This window comes from Stenella coeruleoalba, assembly GCF_951394435.1.
Source record: "Stenella coeruleoalba genome assembly, chromosome: 18".
NCBI classification, from domain to species: domain Eukaryota; kingdom Metazoa; phylum Chordata; class Mammalia; order Artiodactyla; family Delphinidae; genus Stenella; species Stenella coeruleoalba.
In genome coordinates, this window is record NC_137164.1 from 69,936,036 (window position 1) to 69,960,816 (window position 24,781).

The 24,781-nt window shown below is 40.6% G+C and overlaps 1 protein-coding gene and 1 long non-coding RNA gene across 2 annotated transcripts in view; one reads left to right on the forward strand and one right to left on the reverse strand.

The window, feature by feature from the left end:
* The window catches only part of LOC307176882, a 129,728-nt gene that overhangs the window by 84,161 nt on the left and 20,786 nt on the right, over positions 1-24,781 (forward strand). The window lies entirely within an intron of this gene.
* Positions 5,967-23,918, reverse strand: SLC10A2 (solute carrier family 10 member 2; the record flags this gene model as incomplete). Its single annotated transcript, XM_079902648.1, has 6 exons — positions 5,967-6,134; positions 8,668-8,825; positions 11,000-11,175; positions 12,368-12,456; positions 16,673-16,791; positions 23,542-23,918. 6 exons carry the CDS (start codon positions 23,916-23,918, stop codon positions 5,977-5,979), a joined length of 1,077 nt encoding a protein of 358 aa, XP_079758774.1. The 3' UTR covers positions 5,967-5,976.

Below are 24,781 nucleotides of genomic sequence, written 5' to 3' on the forward strand. Positions count from 1 at the left end.
CCTCTTGAGTTTATCTGGTTCTCACATATTATATACTAATAAAGAAATATACTGAAAAATCATCTCTCACTTCCATTTCCTTAGACAGTTTTCGTGTTTCCATTTTCCTTTTGACCCGTATCATTTGCATGTACTTCAGTGTAAAGATAATTAAATACTAATTTATTTTTTTACCTAACGTTATTTCATAACCCTGTCCACCTTGCTGTTTCATTTTGTCCTTAATGAATATCTGTATTGTCCTTACTGATTCCTTTAAAGGATAGACATTTAGTAGTCATTATAACGTTCCTTAGTTCCAAGAGACTACTTGCAAAAAAGTCATTAAATCCACAGTAGCAGAAGGACTGAATCATATTTGTTATTTTTGAAAAGCTATTCTTTTAAATTCTCCTGGTTTGAGAATGATGTAACCATGGTGACTTAAGAACTTTTATAATGAAGTGAACATCAGTATAATTCAATATAATGAATGAACATCAGTAAGTCAGCTGAAAACCCTGCTGGTTCAACATGCAAGTAATCTTTGTGTTTAAACATCCCAAGCCACTATTTTAATTTTGAATAATGATACTATCTTTTTTATTACTTCTTGCACTATATGTGTGTGTGCGTATGTGTGTGTGTTTGTGTCTGTATTATTTTATTTGCAGAAAAAACGATCTTTCTTCAGCTGCACTTACCACCTCTATAACACTGACCAGGCTTTTAAATGCAATACTCAGCAAGTTAATAGACGGCTAGAACACTAGAATTAAAAAAAAGAAAACTAGATTTCATACCCCCCAAATAACTTTTAAAACCTATGAATACCTTATACATTTTTAGGTGCTATTTGCCATTTGTCATCATAAGATTAATTATAAATTCAATTTCTGACTATAGTTGCAAACACAGTTTTGTAAATACTGAACTTCTTAAATTAAATTGTTACATCACTTTTAAATGTATCCAATGGAATTTGCATACATCATAGGCATGATACCCATTGTCAATTAAAAAAAATATGGACAAGTTCTGCCTTCAATTGACATTCAACCAATGACTGGATAAATAAAATTTGGGGTATCCATGCAATAGAATATTATCTGGCCATTAAAAAGGAACAAAGTATTGGTATACGTGGAAGGTTGGATAAACCTTGAAAACATTATGCTAAGTGAAAGGAAACCATCATAAAAAAATCTAAATATTACCTGACTTAATTCATATGAAAATCTAGAATAAGGAAATCTGTGGAGACAAAAAACTAGATTAAGTGTTTGCTTATGGCTGGGAAGGATGAAGGAATAGGTGGGTGACAGATAAAATGCATAATGTTTATTTTTGAAGTGGTGAAATTGTTTCAAAATAGGGAGATAACTTCACTGGTCTGTAAATATAGTAAAAATCATAAAACTGTATATTTTAAATGGACGAATTTTATGGTAAATAAATTATATCTCAATAAAGCTGTTTAAAAAGGAAAAAAACATGGACAAGTTCTGCGTTCATATTTGGGAATTTCACATTGTTTTTCTTTCTACTTGAATTTATATTTTAATTTCATTTCCACTGAAGAGTATTATTCTAATCTAAAGAATTTGTGAAAACTGAGATTCCATGTACCTGTGGATGAATATGTTGTAGGTTAGCAGTGGGGTCAGCAGCACAGAATGTGGAGCTGGGTTTCTTGAGTTCAAGTTTTGCCACTTGCCAGCTGTGTGATATTGAGAAAGTTACTGAACTCTCTGTGCCTAAATTTCCTCTTCTGTAAAAGGGAGAAAACATTACTTGTGCTGTAGGATTGCTGTGCAGGTGAAATCAGTGCACGTAGTGTGGAAGTTAAAGGAAACCTGGAACACAATGGCACCAGGTAAACTTTTGTTGTTATTGTTAGACTGAGATGGGGTTCAGCATCCACTTTGCTCCTTTTTAAAAAAAAAAAAAAGAAAAGAAATGGATTTAAGTGCTGATCAACCTGTTTCACATAAAGAGAGAGACAACAGCGAAAGGACTTTGGTATGTATTATTGTGCCTCGAATCTGAACTCCTTCCAAGTTACCTGCCAAAGAAATCACAGCGGTCTATCAAGGAAACTATGCAAGATTGACAACTTGATCAGAACCTCTCAGTTTTGTTGAAAGCAAAGAATTGGACATACCTGGTTTTCAAAATGTCTCTGGAACTTGCGCTATTCACTGTTTCAATTCCTAGGAAATAGACTGCAGAAAGCTTGGCTAGCCCTATCGAATAGCTCTTAGAGCCTATTACTCTTTCACTTACGGGCTTCAAATTTAACTCAGTATTCTCAGAGAGGATTGGGAATGGAATAAGTTTACCTGCTTCATCTTGACCAATAACATTTCTAATCAGTTTTATTAATGGTGTAATTTACATAGAATACAATTCACCAGTTTTACGTGTACAGTTCCGTGCATTTTGACAAATGTTTTAAGGTTGTATAACCACCACCATCATGATATAGAGCATCTCCGCCACCAAAAATGTTCCCTCATTCCTGTCTCAGTCCATGCCTTCTACAGGTTTCGGGCCTCTTATCTTTCTGTTAGTATGTTTTACTTCTAGTATCTGGGCAAAAACCTAGGAGTGAGATTGCTGAGTTATACAGTTAGTGTGTGTTTAACTTTATAAAACACTGCAAATTGGTTTTGAAGCGACCCTACCGCCAGCAATCTCTGAGTGTTTATATCCTCAGCAATACTTGCTATCATCAGTAATCTTTACATTTTAGCGATTTTATTGGGATGCAGTGGTGCCTCATTGTGGTTTTGATTTGAAGTTATCTGACTCTTCATGGTGTTGAGCATCGTTTCATGTATTTGTTTGCCATGGCCACGTGCTTATTTGCTTCATTGCTTTGCTCAAGAATCTGTTCAGATTTTTTGCTCATTTTTAATCGTCCTTTTCCTTCTTACTGTTGGGTTGTAAGAGTCTTTATATATTCTACATTAATCATTTTGTAATGTACTTTTTACATTATCACATTTTTAACTATATTTTTAAAAACCCTGGTGCTACAGATTTTGCTCATCTAATTCATGGAAAAATGCCCTTCGAATTTCCTAACAGGCAAAGCAAGGGCCGTTGTCAAACCAATTGGCTAAATCACACTTTCTGTCAGAAAAAAAATGTTTGACTTCAATTCTAACAAATAACATCAGTATGGGTCCCTGTGTCAATCCCCTCACATTTGAATTCCAACTTCAAGATAGATAGATACAGTTCGGATATTTGCCATAAGTTTGTCATCTCTTGGTTGAAAAACAAGTGTCTTCTGTCAATGTTTCTAAAAATTGAGAAAGATGAGAAGCCTTTCTTAGACACTAATATTCTGAATTGTTCCTTTAGTTTGTGTTCAAAATTCTTCTACCCTGGGCCGATGCACCACAGTAAGATGAGGGCTGGTGAGAATAAGGCTTTCCTTTTTCAAGGGGGAGTGTCTTGCCAGGAAGGAGGAGGTAGAAAGGGAGAACATCTCAAGCACTGGGGCATTTAAGCAGGGTAGTTTTGGGAAAGTGTGCGTATGCAGGTTGAAGAAATGGGACCTGCTTCCCCTCCATGCCTGCAGACTCCTGGGAAATTTCATGAACTGGGAGTATCCATACCACAGACCTGAAGACCCTTGTTCTAAGCTAATGTGGTTTTTGAGAAATAAAGGCTTAATAGGCAATGGGATGCCAAATATTCCCAGAAAGATAAGTTGTTTCCTTCTGGAAGAGAATGAGAGTTTCCTAGATGGAGAACAGAGTGATGTCTTTGAGTAGTCAAATGAGGTTCATAACCTGAATTTCTTCTTCTTTTTAATGAGAGATTTTAATGCACCAGGACCATAATTGAACTATCTCTGTCTCTCTGTATCTCTGCATCTCTCTGTCTGCCTGTCTCTGTCTCTCTCTCTCTCTCTCTCTATATATATATTTTTTTTCATAGAAGATGGTGATGGCCTTATAAGTACACATAATACTTTTACCATTATTTAAAATCAGGTATCGTCACATTGTCTTTAAGAATATTTGATTAATGTTCCCCCAGTATGATTTTCTTGGGGACCACCTCAGTCTGTATCAGTGGGAGACCTAATTATTAGAGTATTTAATTAAGAGTTTCTTTCAGGCACCTTTCAAAAAGCAATTTAACATTTAAAAATATTCACCTTATTTATATCTCTCGAACTGAAGAGTGAAGACATTTTGACAGTTGTCAAAAAGACCCAAATAGACCAACCATTACAAAAATTATTTTCATTTATTCAAGCCTTTAAAATAATTCATTTAATAGGATACTCACAGAGGTAATAAAATACATAATTTAACCAGCTTTTCAAACTCATTTAAAAATAGAGAGTTTTCATTTGAAAAAGCTCATCTATTTTTCTTCCCTCTAGCACATTAGGAAAAAAAAAAAAACGCTCACAAGATACCACGTTGTATAGCGAGCCAGATTCTGTTTGACTTACGCATCTGGATCAACAGGGAGGAAAAAACTGCTTGCTGCAGCTGTTGGCATCCAGGCCCTTGACTTTGGGTGTCTTGAAATTATGATATGAATTCACAGTGTGCCTTTAATGAACCTGCCTGTTTTCCATTTGGTGAGGAAAGTATAGGAGGGACTTGACAGATAGATTGAAAAATCTTCCTTTTGCACTGTTGGAAGCATAGTCTTTGACCCTCCCTAGTGGGAAGATCGGTACCACTTCTCTACTAGCCTTTAAAAAATCCTCAGTTCCTTTTAATGTATTTGTCTAATGATGAAAAAATATAGAGGCCTTATTCAATTGTAAATGTGAACGTGGTATAAAAAGGCATAAATGCTACAACATTTAAACGCAGAATCCCTCCCCTTCGGTATTGGAAGAACTAAGTTTAGAGCTGATATTCATGTTCCTGTAATGTTGAGGGGCACCAGCTGGACCTGAACTCACACCAACCAAGTGCAAAAGGCCCTTGGAAACCAACGCATTGGAAAGGGAATGGGTGAGTTAGTGAAAATGTCTGAATAGCAAATGGAACTAGACCACTCTGAACTGAATTAAGGAGGTACCACATCTTGCTGTGGAATGAGGGAAAGGAGATTAAATTAGCCCCGTCATGGAGACACCCAACTGTCGGCCAGCTGCTTCCCCGTTGCCATGAGACTCCGCTGCCATTGGCCAAATCCTCTTTGCTTCCTCCTGTTAGACCGGCTCACAGAATCCCAGGGACTCACTTGGTGATGCTCTTCCCATTTCTGGGCCCTGGGCTTGTCCTCTTCTTCCTGAAACACTGTTTGATACTTACTCACTTCCCGCGTGGCCCCCTGACTTCATTCTTACCCGCTACTTTTGCACACCTAATTGACTCTTGTCTTGCATTGCAAGCAAGTTTTTGTTATCTGTGCTTTTCCATGTATTTCCCATGATCTCCCATGGAATGGAGTTCACCCACTAGAGCAGTCGAGTTTCTTCCAATACTTCTGTCTTTGTGTCTTCCACCACCTCCCTGCTCTATGTTGCCTACTGTGGGAGCTTTGCATGAACCAAATGGCTGTCATAGTAGCCAGTGTCACACAGGCAAGCCTAGAGGAAGTCTCTCTCCAGGGCTTGAAGAGCGGCCAAATTCAAGCCATTTGAAAGAATTCTGTTTTTCCTAAAAAGGTCAAGTGGGCATCATTGGACTCCCACGTCAGAGCAACGCTTATACAAAACCCTTGACGAGTTATGGGCTTGATTCTAATTTGGTTATTAAATTCTCAGTGTTTCTTATGTTGGGTTTAGTCTGAGGTTTGAGGATATTTTGGGGGCATATTCAAAGACAGAATATATATATATATATATGTATAAATATTTGTCACATTAAGGATTTGGACCACCAGTCACATGGTACCAAAACCAATACATGAATTCAGTTCAAACTTAAATTTTCTCCTTAACGTTTTTTCTGCCAAATATCCCATCAAAACAAATAATTAAATATTGTTATAGCTGATGCGTATTCTTTAGAATTTTTCCTTTTGGTCCACTGGTGTGTGCTTTTCATCTGGTTGAAATCCTTCATTCTCCTTTTGGAATGATGACTCAGGGACTGGTTCATTGCCTTTGCCCTCTGGAAGTTCCATATTGTTTTTTCTGTAATATTTCTTGTATGCTATATAGACTAGAAAACAATACACAGCAGGTTAAGCAAATTTCATAATAATAAGCTGCAGACTTACTTTGGACAGTGATTATAATCTATGTCTCAAAAAGCAGTTGGCATTTTCTGTGGGCTGGAGGCTACTTAGAGAGCGTGATCACCATTCTTAGTTCCATGATCGCTCATGGTAAGAGGGGTGACTGCACTTCAGAAGGACCTAGCACACAGTTAAGGGCTATTTGCTCCCCTGATTTCTGCAGGCATAAGCCCTGTAGGTGGTACTCACCAATAACAACAACAGCAGACGTTTATTCTGTCCCTACTGTCTCCCAGTTATGCACTAGTCCTCAATAATATGCTACAAGCTAAGGGGTGTTGTCAGGACCTTGGTCTACTGGTCTGTGTTGGAGGACTTGAGCTGGAATAACTCTCTCCCAGCCTTCACTCTCTTTCCTATGATGGGGGAGCCTTGGCTGATGGGTGATTCTTCCATGAAGCTGCTAGTCTCTGGTGGCAGCCATTTCTCAGCATATATTTGAGGTCAGCTCACACCTGGACAGACTGGCCTGCAGTTGATGTGTGTGTGCGTGTGCTACATGGACATGTAGGAAGCAGTGGAGAGGGACGGTATTACCAAGCCCATGTGGTCGTTGTTTTGAGCCATATTTTTTAATTAAGCTTGATCTATAATAAAAGGGCTATTTTGTTATCTAAATATCTGATTCTTTTTTCTTCCACTTCTCATCTGGTTCCAAAGTCTACAGGGGAAAAGAAAGTGTTATTTATTGGCACCTTCAGTTCCCAATACCTCACACTTAAACTTGGTATAATAATACTGTCTATCTCAGAGGGCAACTGTGAGATAAAATGGTAAAGGGCCTAGCACAGCCCTGCGAGAGTAGTAAGTGCTCAGTAAACAGTAACTCTTGTGATGATACACAGCTGAGAGAGACAATAGCCTGCTTCCAAGGTCTTAATATGTCAAGGTCAATATCCCCTTGGTTGGTCTCTGCCCTTCTACTAATATATTAGTTTTGAAGCCACTGAGCTATTGACTCTATTGAATTGAGCTTGTGGTTAATTACAATATCCCAACACTTTTATTATAAACTGTTTTGAGCCGGGAATCCCTCAACTTATCACTGATTTTATTTAACCAAACTATTTATTTCCCTCCCTTCCTTCTTCCCTTCCTTCTTTCCTTTTCTTGTCCCCCAAAGTATTTAGACTTCTAATCCTTACACCAAAATATGTTTCCCGGCATTGCATATCCTTGTTTTCATTCTTGCTGCTAAAACTGTGGGAAAATACAAGAGCAATACTATTGCCCACTTTTCCATTATTCCTTCAGCTTATCTACTAATCCCTTTTGAATTAGTTATTTAACTAGTAAATCTATGTAATTGTCCTATCACCAATCTACTTTCTCTGGTTTGGCTAGTAGACACCACTAGTATTATTTGGGAAAATCCCACAGTGTACCAAACCTGGTACATCTCCATCATACAGGTAAACAAGGTAATTAGGCCGTGGAGCCCTCCCTCCTGTGCCAGTGATAAGTCAGTGGAACGTTTCTAATGGGTCCAGAGGGTCCTGTACTGGAAAGGACAACTCTGCTTCGAGAATGACATTCAAGATGATAGCACAGAGAGTGATTAACTCCTATGGGCCAGTTAAACATCTGTTGGAGCTAAGTGAAAAACCAAACCTCAGCCTATACAAAACTGTACCTCTGGTCATTGTGTCACTTAAGAGTCACATTATTTTTTCATTCACTTTCACTATACAATCCTCATTAAAATGCCACTAAGCTTTAAGAGGAAGTTTCTTTATTAAACCAACCCCCCCCCCAAAAAAAATCCCCAGAATTTGAAAATAAAGGTCAAATATGACCAGTACTTAGAAAACAAAATATAAAGAAAAGTTTCAAGTAGGTGAAAGCCAGCAGGTGGCAGGGGCTAATGGATCAAAGCTATATGCTACATTAGAGTGAAATTAAAAATCAAGTTGGCTATTCTTAGTACTTGAAATAAAGAACATGTTTGCTTCAACTATTTCAATTGTATGGTTATTATAAAAAATATATATATACACACATATATGCACATACATACATGTCTTCCAATATAACTTAGCCTGACAAACATCCCTTGTATACTAATTTTCTGATAAATATCCTACATATATACTAAGCATATCAAGATGATGATTTGAGAAAAATGACCAGTTCAGGGTTCCTGGAAGCAGGTAGGAAGGCACACTATAAAATGGTCCTAACAGGTTAATATGCTCCTTAATTACTGAGAAAAAGAAAGTCAGTGGAGAGAATCAACCTCCCTTACTTTTCACTTAAAAATACCCTTTGCTAGAACGTTTTGGTAAGATTATAATTTTTTTCATCAGCAGTCGGGAAGTCGTGATAATATTATCGGTGGCCTTTCCCACCTGTTGATTTCACTACCAGAAAAAGGGAATTAAAAAATGCCGTACTAGCAACTCCAGGATTTCTCAAAGAAGCACATCACAATGAAATGTGATGATCAGTGTTCCTTACGTGCTAAGAATATTACTGCCATGATGAGCTGGAAGATGCTGTAGATGAGTGGGAAGGTGAATGTGAGGTTGAGCTCCTCGGTAGTGAAGGAGAGCTGGACGATGGTGGAGCACAGCTGTGTATTCTGCATCCCTGTTTCCAAAGCAACTGTTCGACACCTGAAAGAAATGTTCCGAGAACCTATGTTTTCATTGGTTTGTTTGGAGTGTACTTGTTTTGCTTTGTTATTGTATAACATTAAAAGCAGATATGTATGTGTTAGCATATGGTATTTGTCTTTCTCCTTCTGACTTAGTTCACTCTGTATGACAGACATGAAGAACCTAGGGGTAAGACAGGAATAAAGACACAGACCTACTAGAGAATGGACTTGAGGATATGGGGAGGGGGGAAGGGTAAGCTGTGACAAAGCGAGAGAGTGGCATGGACATATATACACTACCAAACGTAAAATAGATAGCTAGTGGGAAGCAGCCACATAGCACAGGGAGATAAGCTTGGTGCTTTGTGACCACCTAGAGGGGTGGGATAGGGAGGGTGGGAGGGAGGGAGACGCAAGAGGGAAGAGATATGGGAACATATGTATATGTATAACTGATTCACTTTGTTACAAAGCAGAAACTAACATACCAATGTAAAGCAATTATACTCCAATAAAGATGTTTAAAAAAAAAAAAAGCAGATATGAACGTAGAAAACTTACCCTTACCAAAGGGGATAGCGGTGGGTGGGGAGGGATAAATTAGGAGTTTGGGATTAATAGATACACAAACTATATATAAAATAGGTGAACAGCAAGGGGACCTACTGTCTAGAACAGGGAGCTATATTCAATATCTCGTAATAACCTATAAAGGAAAAGAATCTGAAAAATAATATGCATATGTGTATAACGATCACTTTGCTGTACACTTGAATCTAACACAACATTGTCAATTAAGCCTCAATTTAAAAAAATATTTACTCCGGAAAAAAAGCAGATATGAGAACAAGTACATGTGTATGTGCGTATACATATATCTGTTTTTAATGTATGTATTCACTATATAGTTTTATTTATATTAAACAAATATGTAACTCATTAACATATTATTAGATAATACATTATAATATAAATAAATGTTTTATCACTTTTTCTCTACATATACATAGATAAAATCTTGCTCTAGTCACCCTTATGATCATTATGATAATGAGAAAATGGACATAAACCTCTACAAAAGTTAAAAAGCTTTATGTAAACAAAAGCCGCTGTTACTGTTTTCTCCTTTTCAAATTAAAAAAATTGGGGATTATAATATTTTCTTGTCCAGAGGAACAAGGAACACCAATTAACTTATTTTGCCCTCTGAGCAGTGGAAGTATCTGTGTCATCTATTTCTATATGTGCATATATACACAGAGATTATTTATATTATATTTAGTATATGGATAGCATTTATTAATAAGCAATATATCCTTATTAAATACAATATTGATTAAATATTTCTTTATAAAATAAAATTAAATGTTGATTCCGATGCTCTAGTCAGAGAGGAAAGCCCATACACGCTAAAACAAGTTCTGATACCCAGCGCTTTGTGGATCATGAGTGCATCCTGTTTCTGGCCTGAGGAACCCTTGTGGATCACAAGGCCAACCTGGGTGCTTCGGCTGAAGTCACTTTGTTTGGAGAATAAGGACGCGTGACAATGGAAGAGGCCAACTTGCACCTGGGGGAATGGTCCAGGAGGATCTGAACAGAGGCAGTCAGTGTTTTCTTTCTGGGGGACTTGCATAATTTAGGGATGAATGAGTCTGTATAGAATGATGTATTCAGAAATAGGGTAATGTTATTACAGGTGAGAAACTTTGAATCTGCATCAGTATGTACAGCTGTTGTAGGTTGAATTGTATTTTCCCAAATGCATATGCTGAAGTCCTAACCCTCAGTACCTCAGATTGTGCCCTTGTTTGGAAATAGAGTCACTAAAGATACGATTAGTTAAGACAAGGTGATTCAGATGCACCCTAATTCAACATGACTGGTGTCCTTATAAAAAGGGGAAGTTTGGACACAGAGACATGCACAGAAGGAAGGCAATGTGGAGAGAAATAGCTAGAAGATGGTCATCTACCAGCCAAGGAGAGAGGCTGGAACGGATCCCCTTTATCCCTCCGAAAGGGCCAATCCTGCTGACATTGATTTTGGACATCTAGCCTCCAGAACTGGGAGACACATTTCTGTTGTTTAAACCACTGTTTGTGGTGCTTTGTTACAGCAGCCCTAGCAAACAAATACAGCAGCTATTACAGAAGAAGATTGCTAGTCTGATTTACCAAAACACCATACCTGTGCCAGGACTGACCAGCTATTCTGGCCAGAAAAAACCCTAGGGAGTAACCGGCCAAGGGAAATAGGGTTCCTATAACCCAGAGTTTGGGCTCAATGATCCAGGCACTCTGGTACAGTACTCCTCCGACCACAGCTATGAGCACAATAAGCAAGATGCCTGTGATGGACCCAACCTGCAAGAAAGACATAAGCAGATGCAGCAATCGTGAGGCAATGCAAATCCAAATATTCTTGTCAGAGAAGAAGCCTAAGCATCTCTTTCTCTCTGGGAAAGTGAGAATAAGTGACCTTTCTGTGTAACCCTTGCCCGACGGCCGCGGTAGACCCACCAGAAATGCTGGGGCTTTTCCCACGGTTTAATCTTTAAGAAGCTTAACAGGACCAATTGAGAGTCCGTACTCAGCCTGAAGAAGATGTTCTAGTTGCAAATTATCCTTGTCAGAGAGGAAGAAAACCCACTCCAATAAGAACTAGAAGAGCTGGCTTCCAGATTCAAGTCCTCCTGCCTGCCTTCCTTAGGTCAATCATGAAACCTCTCTGAGTCGTAGATGTTTCATCTGTAATTGAGGATGAAATCTTACCTGAGTCACATTTTATGATTGTTATGATAATGAGAAAATGGAGATAAAATTCTATAAAAGTTAAAAAGGCATGGACAAACAAAACACTGTTATTGCTTTCTCCTTTTCACATTAAAAAAAAATCGGGGATGTTAACATTTTTTTTTCTGGTCCAGAGAAACAGAGGACACCAAGTGTCTTATTTTGCCCCCATGAGAAGTGGAATCTATCCATGTCTATATTTGTCTATATCATCTATATTGTCTATCTCCATCAGGTGGCTAGAATATAGTTGGTAAAACGGAATGAATTGTTGCTAATTATGTATATCATCATTTATATATATAGTTATATATTATTATTTTTATGTATATATAAATGTGTATATAAAATCTACCAATTGCCAGGTACAGATGGCCGTATAGATACAGGGATAAGAAAGATACGATTTCTTTTCTAAGACAGCTGTCTAGATATATTTTATAATACAAACCCACATAACAGAGATAAAAGCAAAGTGCCGTCGGTGTACAGAGTAGAATAAAACCAAGAGGTAAAGTTTGAATTGGGAATCTCAAAGCGCGGATAGAAACTTGCCCTGTGGTTGTGGTAAGACAATTCCTGTCTTACCCCTAGATTCAAGGGTGTTCTAGAAGAGTGGGCTGCATGTCGAATAACTTTAAGACCCTCTAGAAGGGGCTTTATAATACAGTGAGTAAAACCAGTTCAGTAGATGGAGAGACCCATCGATGCAGTGCACACTCTGGGCCACTTGACCATGCTGCCTGTGGCATGGGACACTTACCTTAAGTATGATCTTGGCTTTATCGGGCCATCTGTGATTAATAAACATTCCAATGGAAACAGGAGCAATAAGAGCCACCAAAGATATACCTGCAGGTGACAGAGGGCAATTTGATCAACAGAATACAGCACAGGAAAGAGCAAAACGAGAGTAAGCGGCCCCAAAAAACGTTTAGGAGGTAGATCAGGCTCCCTTCCTGAATACACTAAATAATTTAAAAAACAACTCACCCCCCAAACTCTGCTTCTTTACCTACTCCAGTAAATAATTCAGTATTTCTGGTGGAAAATGGATAATATCGATGATATAAGTCCTTTCCCTAAATCCTGGATTAATTTTTTTTAGAGTTCTTTATGCTGCCAATCAATATCTTTTAGTTTCCATTTGTCAGAATCTTGGCTTATGTGGCCTTGGGATCTTGATATCTTAGGAAAAATACCTTTTCAAAGTATGTGTGTGTGTGTGTGTGTGTGTGTGTGTGTGCGTGCGTGCGCGCGTGTATTCTTGGGGTGTACAAAGATGATATTTAACATCTGTCTGTTACTTCACGGTAGTAGAAATAAAAGAAAAAAGTTCAGAATTCTCCAGGCACCCTGTGGCTAATGACTTCCGGTTAAGACTGACTTGGGTGATTCAGATCTGCGGCAGGGAAGTGAAAGAATAGGTTGAAAAAGCGTGCTTTAAATTTTCCGTGAGGTAATAGATTTGTCGACCTCTCAAGTAATTATAATTCTTTGCAGGAATGTGCTCACCCAGCCAGATAAAAGAGTCATACTTCAGATTCTCTGCGTTAAACTTACTGCTGTTCCTGTGACCTGTGGTTTGTTTCTCCATGTTGTTTAACACTCATTTGTCCGACGGCTGCTTTTATATAATATGGCACTAAACAACTTCTAACTTCTCACAGGCTGTTTCTTTTTCAAACATCCTTTTAAAGTAGTAGGAGAAAGTGGAATTGAAGAATGAAATTCTGAGAGTGGTTGTTGTCTGGTACTGGCGTAGATTGAACTAGGACTGGGAAATGGATTCTAGATTCCAGGGCTGTAAATATCAATTTAGAATGAATATAATAGTGATGAAGACATAATGTCTTTGTAGCCTTCTGGCCCTCCTGGGGATAGAAGGGTCTGCAATTACTTTTTCCCAGAAATTACTCAATGGGATTAAGTAATAGCTAAGGGTACCAAGAGCAGGAAAAGAAAAAAAAAAAATTTAGGGATGAAAGAGTAAGGAGAAAACGGTGGAATAAAGGAAATGAACAAGGTCACTGATACATGTACTGGTCAGAGCCCACAGAAGAATCCCCTTTGGGTATCCTTACATCCCGCTACTTTGGGAGGAGACTTCCTCCTCTGGGTGTCCAGACTGTTCCCTGAATGGATGTTTGTAGGCCTTAAAGGAAAGCCGTCTTGATACAAATTGGTTGCACTGCGGTCGCTTAAATCTAGGTGCCAATACTGTGATTGGAATGTGAGTGCGGTTAGGTTTTGGTAATGTATTTGTCATGGGTTGGATCTGTGCAAAGGCAGCCCAGCCCGTGTTCGGCCCCTCTCTGCTGAGTCGTAATCTCTTGGGGGCAGCCCAGGGCTACCAGATAAACACACAAGCGGGACCAGTGGCCAAAGGTAATGGCAGAATTGCATTTCCCCTCTTGACCAGACGAGACCGGATAAAGATTTTCCGGGACTCAACGTTGGCTGGAAAAGACACTCTTTGCCCTTCATCCCACTCAGAGTGTGTGACTCCCGCCTGGAATTCTTTACTCTCCAGAGGCCTAGAGATTTGTGTTTCTTATTCCCCACGTGCCTGAGCTCTCTGTGGCAAATGCCTGTCCTTCGAGACGAGAGAGCATCGCTTTCAGTTGCACTGTTCGAACCATAGCTTGGTCTGTAATCAAGGTTACACGGCAGGTACAGGAGGGAAGAAAGGGACAAAGAAAAAAGAAGAAAAGCGAGTGGGAAACAGAGTCGCGGAGTAGAACTTGGAGCCAGACAGACTCGGAGCTGAACCTTATTCGCAAACTGTGAGAACCAGGTGAATCATTTAAGCCTCCCAGCCTCAGTTTCCTCATTTGTGAAGTGGCCAGAATTATGTCTAATGCATGGTGCAGTTGTGAGAATCAGATGGGGAAGTGGATACACGGGTTGTGGTCCTAGACATGCAGGGGATGGAAGAGGTGGCATGGGAGCTTTCTGCAGTGTTTGCAGTGGTACCAGCTGCGCAAGCTGCCTCCCTCCTCCATCCAGATGTCACCATCTGAAGGGGCTCAGGGGGTGTTTATTGAATCATCAGAACGTGATGAGCACCGTACGGAAACTGGGCCCAATAGGCCGGCCAACGGAGCAGAGTGGAGAGCAGGTCGAGGGTTATTTCCAGCTCCCTGGTCATCTTGGACAAATTAAACACATACCCCGAGCCTTACTTAATTGCCTCATTGAAAAGTATCAAAAACATCTTGTGAATTAATCAGGTTGTGTGTTTTCTACATTAAAGGGTAGCAAGAAGGTTAGGTTGGAAAAAGGACAAGGACAAAATGGTGACTAAGCAGAGTTAATACTTCTGTTTTTTCAAACTCTCATTTTAAAACTTTTTATCTTTTCCTCTTCACTTCTCTCTCCTTCTGTTTTCTTTTTTCTTTTCTTTTTGCCCTTTATGCCTTGTAGGATGACCTTTTCCTCCTTTCAGGTACTAATGACTCACTTTCTCTTCTTTTCAAAATTTATTCACATTGAAGAAGGTGCTATCAGTCATTCACACTGTAGTTAGAATTTCCCAATATCGCCATGGGGCATTTTCCAGGAGGGAATGACTATCAAGAGGAGCCTATTTTAAGGCTTACATTTTTTTCTTCAACGACAAATAATATAGAATTAAAACTCCTCATTCAGCAGACACGTTCTGTGAGAGGCCTACAGTGCACACCACTCAAGCAGACTGCGCTCTTTTCCTTGAAGGAAGGTGTCCTCCCAGGGAGCAGACGGAGAGTTGAGCAGCATGAGGCACAGGCAGGTGGCTGTACAGGGTCACCCTAAAGCCTGCTTGCAGGAGATGACATCTGATAGGAAGGAGCTCCCTGGGGTCTGTAGAAGGACCACGTGAGGAGAAATCCCACACTGAACAAGGTGTGCCAGAAAGGACCACTTTTTTATATGTGTGGGGAGGATGTCTAATGGCCATGGTAGGAATAGAGTAGACTCTGTGAGAAAATATTGCAAAACAGATTGTCCCCCGTGAGTGTTCCAGAGTTTGTTCTAACTCAGTTGTGTAGACCCGAATCATGTTTTTATCACAGAAACAGTTTTTCTTAGAAATGGAAGCCATCCAGCCCAGCTTCCCGTGTCAACAGGAATCCTGTTTACAAACATCTTTCTGAGGCACTGTTCAGTCTTTGCTCACATGTTCCCTTCCACGGGACCCCTGCACCTCTTTGAGGCAGCCCATCAGGGAGACACTGGTCTGCAAGGTCAGCTGAAAAAAGCTGTTTAGCATGTCAAGTAGCTGGCCATTGGTACTGAGGTACTAGTTCACTTACATCTCATCTTTGATGACCGTGGTTCTAGCGGATGCTTGGTTTGGGTAGACCAGGAACTGTCTTGTCCTGCCCTTGACCCCATGTTCCACCAATGACTTAACCTCCCACCAATATCTGTTCTCCCAGAAACAGGAAATAAAGCCCTTTGGGGCTGGGGGTGACCATCTGGGAGCTGAGTGGAGACAGAGATATAACTTGCACATTTGACTCCCAGGGCCTGGTACACAAGCTGGGCCAGTAGATCAACTTCTGAATCACGACGTGGTTCCCAGTGGAGGGTTATAAATAGTGTGTTTCTCATGGAACTCACTATTTATATGTGGAGGGTTCTCATGGCCATTGCTTACCGGGTGCCCTATTTTGAAACCATAAATAGAATGCTTTTTGTATTTGTTCAATATGAGTGTTCCGGAGCGCCCTGGACCCGTTGTGCCCTGGGATAAGGGAAGGACAGAGCCTCCTGTGCGTCGGCAGCCCCAGCCTCCTCAGGTCCACACGGCTGTGTACGGGGGTCCATTCCGTCAGCCCCCTCCCTGGTGATTTCAGTGGAGGACAAAACCAGTTCTCCCACGGCGTCAAGCTTTAGAATTCACATGCGGCCAGTCCTCATTCAAACGCAGGCGAGACTTGTCCTGAAATCCTAACTGGGCACAAACTGCTGCTGGTGTGAGAAGTAAGGTCTAGCTGGGTCTGAGCCTGGCCCGAGGATCTACCCAGGGACAAGCAGAGGGGAGGAGGGCCGGGTTAAGCAATCTGGTGGAGGAATGACTTACCTATTTTATCATAGGGAATTATGATTATCCCAGAGTCGACCCACATTTTGGTATAGATTAAGAGGCACAGCGGCATCATCCCCAGGGCAAGCAGCGTGGAGCATGTGGTCATGCTGATGCTGAAAGGAAACGGGCAGGGTGATACAGCCAACTGGGTTTTCTACGGGAGAGGTTGTTTCATTTTTCGGTGCGTGATTAGAAAGTCCTGCCAAAGACCCTCCGCCGGCAGCACCATCCGGTCCGATGGACAGAAATACACATGTACCCTGGTCTGTGCGGGGCCACACCGGGGAAAAGATGGTGAGATCTGTATTTCGTGTCTTTCTACTTTGTCTTGTGCCACCCCTCCCTCCCCATTGGTTCTCAAGGATCAGAGAAGATATTTTGTGACTGTATAAACTCATTGTTAAAACAAGGTACAAGGTGCTTGGACATGCCACCCTTCGAACCTCCAATCAGAGAACAGCAGACACATTTATACCCGCCAAGACGTCAGGGGCTTTGCTCTGTCTGCTCGGGGTGAGACGGGCCTCCGTGGCCCCTGGAGGAGAATGCACGTCCAAGGGAGGAAGCCTCAATGTCTTTCCTTAAAGCAGACAAATTACTCCCCTAACGCCCGAAGCTTGAGAGAAGGAGAGGAAGCTGACTTCAAAAACCAAGGAAAACATGCAAGCAGGCAGGGTGGGCCTGGGTTCTAGTTCTGCTAAGAAATTTAGCAGATGGTGCCCAGTAGCACCAGGGTCTGGTAGCGCTCCTCCTGAAGCATCAGTGTTTGAGTGAGTGGACACGGTTAGCAAGTGGACTTTGGCTTTGGAGTGGAGGGCATGGAATGATGCTATTTTTAGCACTACTGCAGTGGATGGAGGAGAGGTTTTGGGTAGTGGGTCTTTTGGTCCCTGAAAAGTGCCCTGTGTATGGGGGCATATTCTCTTCCTGGGAAACGGAGCCCTTAAACGGCTGGGCCAGACACCGGCTGGCTTGGAAGCAGGCGTGGCCACGTTTATGACTATGGGTAATTTACTTGAGTTCCCTTTGCCAGTTTCCTTATCTGTGAAATGAAGAAAATCGTAATCATCACTACCTCATAGGCTGTGAGGACTAAGGGACCCAATGAGTCCAGTACTTAGAATAACGCAAGGCGCTCATTAAAAGCCAGTTAACTGTAACCCTAACCCTAACCCTATCCAGCCATTGTGTGTGTGTGTGTGTGTGTCTCTGTTGTGTTTCAGCATAATACAGAATCAGGAAGCTAGAGAGATTTTTCTGAAAGGCCCTTTCTCTAATAGCCGTAGCACTATCAGAGTAGTAAGTTCTTAAAGGAATTGTATGTGGACTTCAAGGAAATATTAAGTTATTTACAACACCTGCCTCCCCTCCGGAAAAACAACCCCAAACCACAAACCACCCTACACATTGCTAAGGAAAACAGCTGGAGGTGAGGAAGCTTGTTTCATTGCATCTAACTAAGCAGTTTTGGCAAAATGAAGGATGGGGTGGTGTTTATCCGGCGGCTTACCTTGCATAATAATCATTTTTTTAAAAACCAGAATGAAGTCGCTTAAGACATGTTTAAAGGATTTAGAAAAAAATACTTGTCTTAGTAGAGCTAAAATTGTGTAACAATAACCAGTGCTGGGGATGTATGTAAAGCATTGCCAAGAAGTTCGATCTGTTACGGTGACACGTTAACTTAATTTAGATATGCAATAGGATGCTAAAGGCAGAGTTCCACACCGGAATAATAAGTTAATTTGTTACGAATAGTGCTTTGTCCTACTTATAAGTAAGATCCTGGAGTTTGATTTTCCCCTCTCTCTCTTCCTTTGCCATTCTCTTTTTCATCTTTTATTTAAAGAAATAAATTAGGATGGATTTAAAGTTATCCCCATAATAAAATTACTTTTGTTCCAGTGCATCCAATATGCTTTCCAGAGTGGAGATGATGGGATGGGGGTGGAGAAGGGGGCAGTGTTCATTACCTGCATCACAATGAAGAGATGGCTGACCATTTTTTGTTTTAAACCATGAGAACAACTGTTAGAAGGAAGTCTGCTCCTCCCCTTGTTTTTCTTTCAAATTTCCTTCTGAAAGCTTCAATTCTGTCTCATTGCTAAGACAACTTATGAAGTTGTGTCCTGGCTTGAGTTTGGCAAGAATGGTTCCTTAAAGCCCACGAGAAGCGACAAAACAGGAGTTGGAGAAGGGAGTGGTTCAGATTTAGTGGCCACCTTGACCATGAGATGCTGCAGAGAGGCAAGAGAAAAGATGGCCAGAGCCACTCAAAATGAGATGAAAACCAACTCAGATAAACGATTTTAAGGAACAATGTAGGAGAATAAATTAGCAAGGAAAAATCATTTTACATAAAAAATTTGAAGTTCTACAAAGAGCAAAGATGTCAACAATGGAAACACTATACCCTGCATTTATATTGGAATAAGAGAAAACGTCAGAAAAAAATCTCTTGGTTTAAATTCTTTCCTTAGTCCTATTCATTGCCAGGGAGAATAGTTTTCCTTCTTTTTTCTTTTCGGAAGCAATAAATGAGAATTCAGTGAATGTTGAGGAATTTGGTGAAGTCCGTGATAAGGAATGCAAAGATTATAATCATATTAGAAATGAAACACCAAGTTTGAAAGATCAAAAGAAGTGTATACAGGTGGGGCTAGAAGGCGGAGACATGATGATTGTTAGAAATAGTGTTGAACAGAGGTTAAGAGTCCGGACAGGGCTAAGTGAATAGGTCTGGATTCCGATTCTGACTCTCACGTGTACTGACTATGACCTCTGTCAAGGATAGGAGCCTTAATTTTATCATCTATTAAATGCAGAAAATAATAGTACTAACCTCAGAGGATTAGTTTGAGGATTAAAATACACCTAGAGGACTTATACTGTGAGTGGCCCCTAACAGTGTCCACTAAATGTTAGCTAGTAAATAAAAAGAAATGCTGCAGAGCAAAACAAAGCTTGGTTCCTCTGAGGGAAAATAAAGGGGAATTCAAATAGTGTTGGATTAATTCTTAGATTAGAGAGGAGCTGGACATTTGTGTCATTGAAATGGGAAGAACTGCTTTGAATTTGTGATAAGCCAGAGGGTCAGGGATTTTGAACAACTAAAATAACAGTGAACACAAAGTTGGAAGATGAAAAATGTAACAACATTTGGCAAAAGAACAAAGGTTGTAGTAAGAAAACTTAGAAACTCTTAAATCTAGAAAATAATCAAAGGGAGTGTAGACAGTGCATAGCAGTGAAGGAATTGGGGGAACCTGAAGAAAGGATGCAGAGGCAGGGATTCCCCAAAGAAGAAGTCAGAGAAAGGAAAATGGATTCCACATGTAAGCGATATCATATGATATTTGTCTTTCAGTGTCTGACTTACTTCGCTCAGTATGACAATCTCTAGAAAGGATTCAAATGAACTTATTTATGAAAAAGAAGTAGAGTCATGGATGTAGAAAACAAACTTAGGGTTACCAGGGGTTAAGGGGTTGGGGAGGGATAAATTGGGAGATCGGGACTGACATATCCACACGAGTATATATAAAATAGATAACTAATAGGGACCTACTGTGTAGTACAGGGAACTCCACTCAATCCTCTGTATGGGAAGAGAATCCAAAGAAAAAAAGTGGATATATGTGTATGTATAACTGATTCACTTTGCTGTACACCTTAAACTAACACAACATTGTAAATCAACTCAACTCCAACAAAAATTTAAAAAAATAAAGGAAAATCCTTGTGTGGTGTGACCGAGGCCATTGCTAAAGAAAGGAAACATTAAAAAGTGGGGAGTCTTTGGGTATACAGAAGACACAAGGGGGTGGAAGCCTCTGTGTTTGTTCCCCAAACTGTGGGCCACCAGCAAATTCACCTGACAGCACCACCTTCCTTTCTCCCTGAGACATTTTTGTCATAACGCGCCCACGGCAGAGCTAGAATAGGTGAAAATACTTGCTCACGGATCAGATTCCCACAACTTTCTAGGCTGGAGTGATCTAAGAAGGAGCTGAAATATTACTTGCTGTATTACAATGAGCAAGGATTCCATTAGTAAGGTCTGCTTTTTTTGCTGTGTGTGCGTCTGTGTGCGTCTGTGTGTGTGTGTGTGTGTGTGTGTGTGTGTGTGTGTGTGTGTTGAAGTCACCAGAGACTGCAGAATGCAATGGTTTCCCAGGTTTGGGAAGAGATGACAGCGTGAAGGGGAGATGATTCAGTTTCTCCCAGGAACCACATCCAGGAAGTTAAAGCCAGATGGAGTTGTTTTGCCGGTGTTATATGGTATCTGCTCAACTAGTGCAGATACCTGGAATAAACAGTCATGTCTTGGTATAAACAGTCATGGTATAAACAGTCATGTCTTCGCTGCCATTGCTAGAGTTCAAGTGGAAATGGAGAAGGTAAAGTTCCAAGAGGACAGAATCGGAAATATAAAGGGTAGATAGAATTGTATCTACATAAATGATCATGAGACTTTAGTTATCCACTGCTCACTCCAGAAGAATAAAAAGTGTTGGAAAACTGTTTCCCAATAGCTGAGGTGTCACTTTCTTAATTTGCTCTGAAGAAATATTTCAACAGTTTTTCCTCTAACATATGCAATGCATAATGTCATGATCTTCCTAGAGGCATAATTTAACGTCCTTTCAGTGATCATGGGTTATCGTTATTACTTGTTCCACTAAAATGTGGTGATGTCTTCTGGGTGATACGCTTACAGAGCTGTGTGTCCCTAAAATAGTGATGCAGAGCTGCTGTGCTTTCTGACTTAGCTTCTTCTCTTTGGAGGCATTTTGATCTTTTCCTTTGCAGTCAGGCTTTTGGGGCCACTGGCTGCTGTGGGACATAGGCCTGCCCCTTCTAACAACTTGCTCCACCCTACTTCTTGTTTTTCATCCTCTGTGCTGGGAAAAAGTTTTAGAGCTTTACAATCGGGAGAGTAAGTGGGTGCTGTGTGAGGAACGTCTGTGAGATGAAGAATGATTTACTTTGGGTGTACAGAGTCTTTCACTGGGTCTTGTTTGAGTTCCGGATAGGTGAAGTTGCTAGAGAGGTGATGACTGCACTGGATGTGTGCTGGTGTTGTTTACAAGACAAGGGAGATCTGTGGAGTGCGCACTTTCTAGAATGAAAATTAACAATTTTCAGTGGCACGTGTCCCATTAGAGGAGCTGCTGAAGGATTCACCTATACTGATTCAGCTGGGGGTTTTCCACCAAGGTTTCAAATTCTAATTCTGGTTCTTACGTCTTACAGGCATTGTTATGTGAGGGAGATAAGATTACATAATCATCTCCTGTTTCCAGAGAAACAAGATTTCCTTAAAACCACAGGAAAGTGTAACTTGGAGTTTGTAGGTTAGGTTTTTACAGTTTCAGCCCCCAGAAGGGAATCTGCCCCAGTAGCTGCTCAGCTCAGCATCACACACACTTTTCTGTCTTACAGAATGATGACACGTGTGCCATTTCGTGGAGGCACAAGACTCTCCTGTTTTCTTAAAAAGTTACAAATATTATGTAAAAGATGTTTGGTGGCAAAGTCCTGTATTCAGTTCAGTTCACTCCCCTCAACTTGCCTGTAGAATTTTAACCCTGTGCTTTCACCCAGGTCACACCAAGTTGAAATCTAGCAAGGCCTTATCTCTGTAGGGTGGTTCACAGATTAACTAAACCTGAAGCGCACTTGCCATCCTTTGCTCCTCACAAGACTTTCCTTAGAAAAAAAATCTATTGCAAGGAAGAGATGGTATTTCCTTATGGGAGAGAGATGTCACGTGAAGGTATATTGTTTGTATGGCTTTTCTAAAGCTTCTGGAGAAATCCTCACCAGCCGGGCTCAGGTGGCAGGCTTCCAGTTGCCCACTAGGCACTGGATCAACCTGGAATCCAGTCTGACATTTTGCTCTGGTTACATTTCTACACATGAGCTTCTTACTTCGGAGTGTTATAACGTGATGCACAGAGCCCATTGCCTACTGTACAGTATTTAATAAGCACTCGTTACACTGACACCTGGCAGGTTTGCAGAAAGGCATACCTTTCACAGGAAATGAGGAATGGTGAGGGAAGGAAAAAGACATTTGTCTATTCAACTTGCAGCGTTAAAATTCTTGGTGTCCTTGCATTACTGCTTTGTCTTATTCCTATTACTTTTTTTTTTTTTTTCCAATGCTAGTTCAGACTGGCACAGGATGAATTGGGCAAGCATTGCAATTTAGATTACTCTGTGGGAAGCAGAGAAACCACTTTCTGTTTATTTTATAGGAAGGTAAGCATAATTTTAAAAAAGCTGTTGTAGAGGTTTTCTTTTCTTTTCTTTTCTTTTTTTTTGTTTAATGCCAGTAGAAGTGAAGCAAATGTACAAAATCTTTCTTACACCTTATACCAAGAAAAAGCTTGTCCAAAAAACTGGCTGTGCTTGGCCATTGTCTCATCCTAGGGTCTAACTTTTAATGAACAACTTAGTTTCACGATTGCATTCAAAGCTCCTGATCACCACAAAGAAAGTGTTTCTTGTTTTTCTTTTTTTCTGATACCAACAAGGAAAACTTGCTCAGCTGCAGCTTGTGGCTTGGAAAGGATTTCTTTTTTGAAAAACTTTGACTTTTTTCCCAAAGAGAAACAGCAATTATACAACTCCTTGTTAACTGAGTTAGATTTTAAAACGCAAACACAAAAGAGAACCCCTAAATTCGCAGAGCTAAGCAGCTGCATAGGAAGGCGAGTAAAGGCATTTCGTCTCCTGTTTCAATTCTTAGCTGGACCCTAGATCAGTGGCAGATCAGACGGCCATTCACAACGCCACAGGCTTCTGAGAAGATTAATTCAAGGTGATTGCAGTACTGGGAGGTTTAGATATCTTACCTCAGGTCCATGTCGCCATCAACCCAATAGGCCAAGATGTTGGAGGTGGTTCCTCCCGGACAGCATCCCATGATGAGCACCACTACAGCTTGGATGGGGAGGATGTCAAAGGTCACTGAGAGGATGAATCCTGTGAGGGGCATGATTCCAAACTGACAGAGGAAGCCAACACATATGCCCCATGGCCGCTTTATGTGCCCTAGGAATTTCTCGATTTCCACATTGCATCCCATGGAGAACATCACCAGAGACAACAGGATGGTCAAGACCGTGCTCAGGACCACACTTAGAGTGGTGTTGAAATCATCCTCCGGCAGCACACAGGACGCGCCATCGCAGACTGTTGCGTTGGCCAAACAGACCGTTGAATTATTCATTGCTGGCTTTTCTGCTCAAATTCTCACAGAAGTCCACAGAAGCGCTTGTCCTCTACTCCTCACTAGATGAGGACTGTCTACTCCAACTGCATCAAACTTTTAAACCCTTTTTAAACATATGTCACCTGGTGTCTCCTTCAAAAGCCACCTCAGAGAGGCAATAAAAAACAATAAATGCTAGTATGTCAGTTTCGAGAGGTAACCTTACAACACAGCACAAATTATGGATCATAAAAGTCCTGCCAAATTATTGGTCCAGACAGAGAATTCTAATTAATCATTTATTGACATGATAATGAACTGTGCCATATAAAAAGAGCTGTGTTAATGTTTAATGCTGGGAAGCTTTGTTCAATAATCTCAGTTAAATGACGCTTAAAATCAACTCCGACTATTACAGAACATTGTAGGGGTTAAGCCGCAGGAAAGCATCTCCTTGCAATGGGGGCGATTGGGTCCTGAGAAGTCCAGTGCCTTGTGACAAATCAAATTGCCGATTAGTATCAGACTCTGAGCTGGAACCCAGGCCATCAATTTACTCCCCTACTAGTTTTCCTACTGTATTATTCTGTCTGTGTGTATTGGTCTGTAGTGTGCATAAAGAATATTTACGTTTGAGAAACTTGTAGGGTTTTGATGCAAACCTATGGGAGAGTAGCATGCAGGAGGGTAGGATGCTTTCTGTACTGTCTGGTGGGAAGGCGGCCAGGAAAGCCCCCCTCAGTTACTTACACACACAATTATGTATGTGTTGCCATGGTAACAAAGTGCTGCATAGCAAGAGACAATACAATTATTTGGAGGGATGAACCTCAGAGGATTAGGTCAAAGTGATGGGAGCTCTTTGTGCTTGACATCAGGAA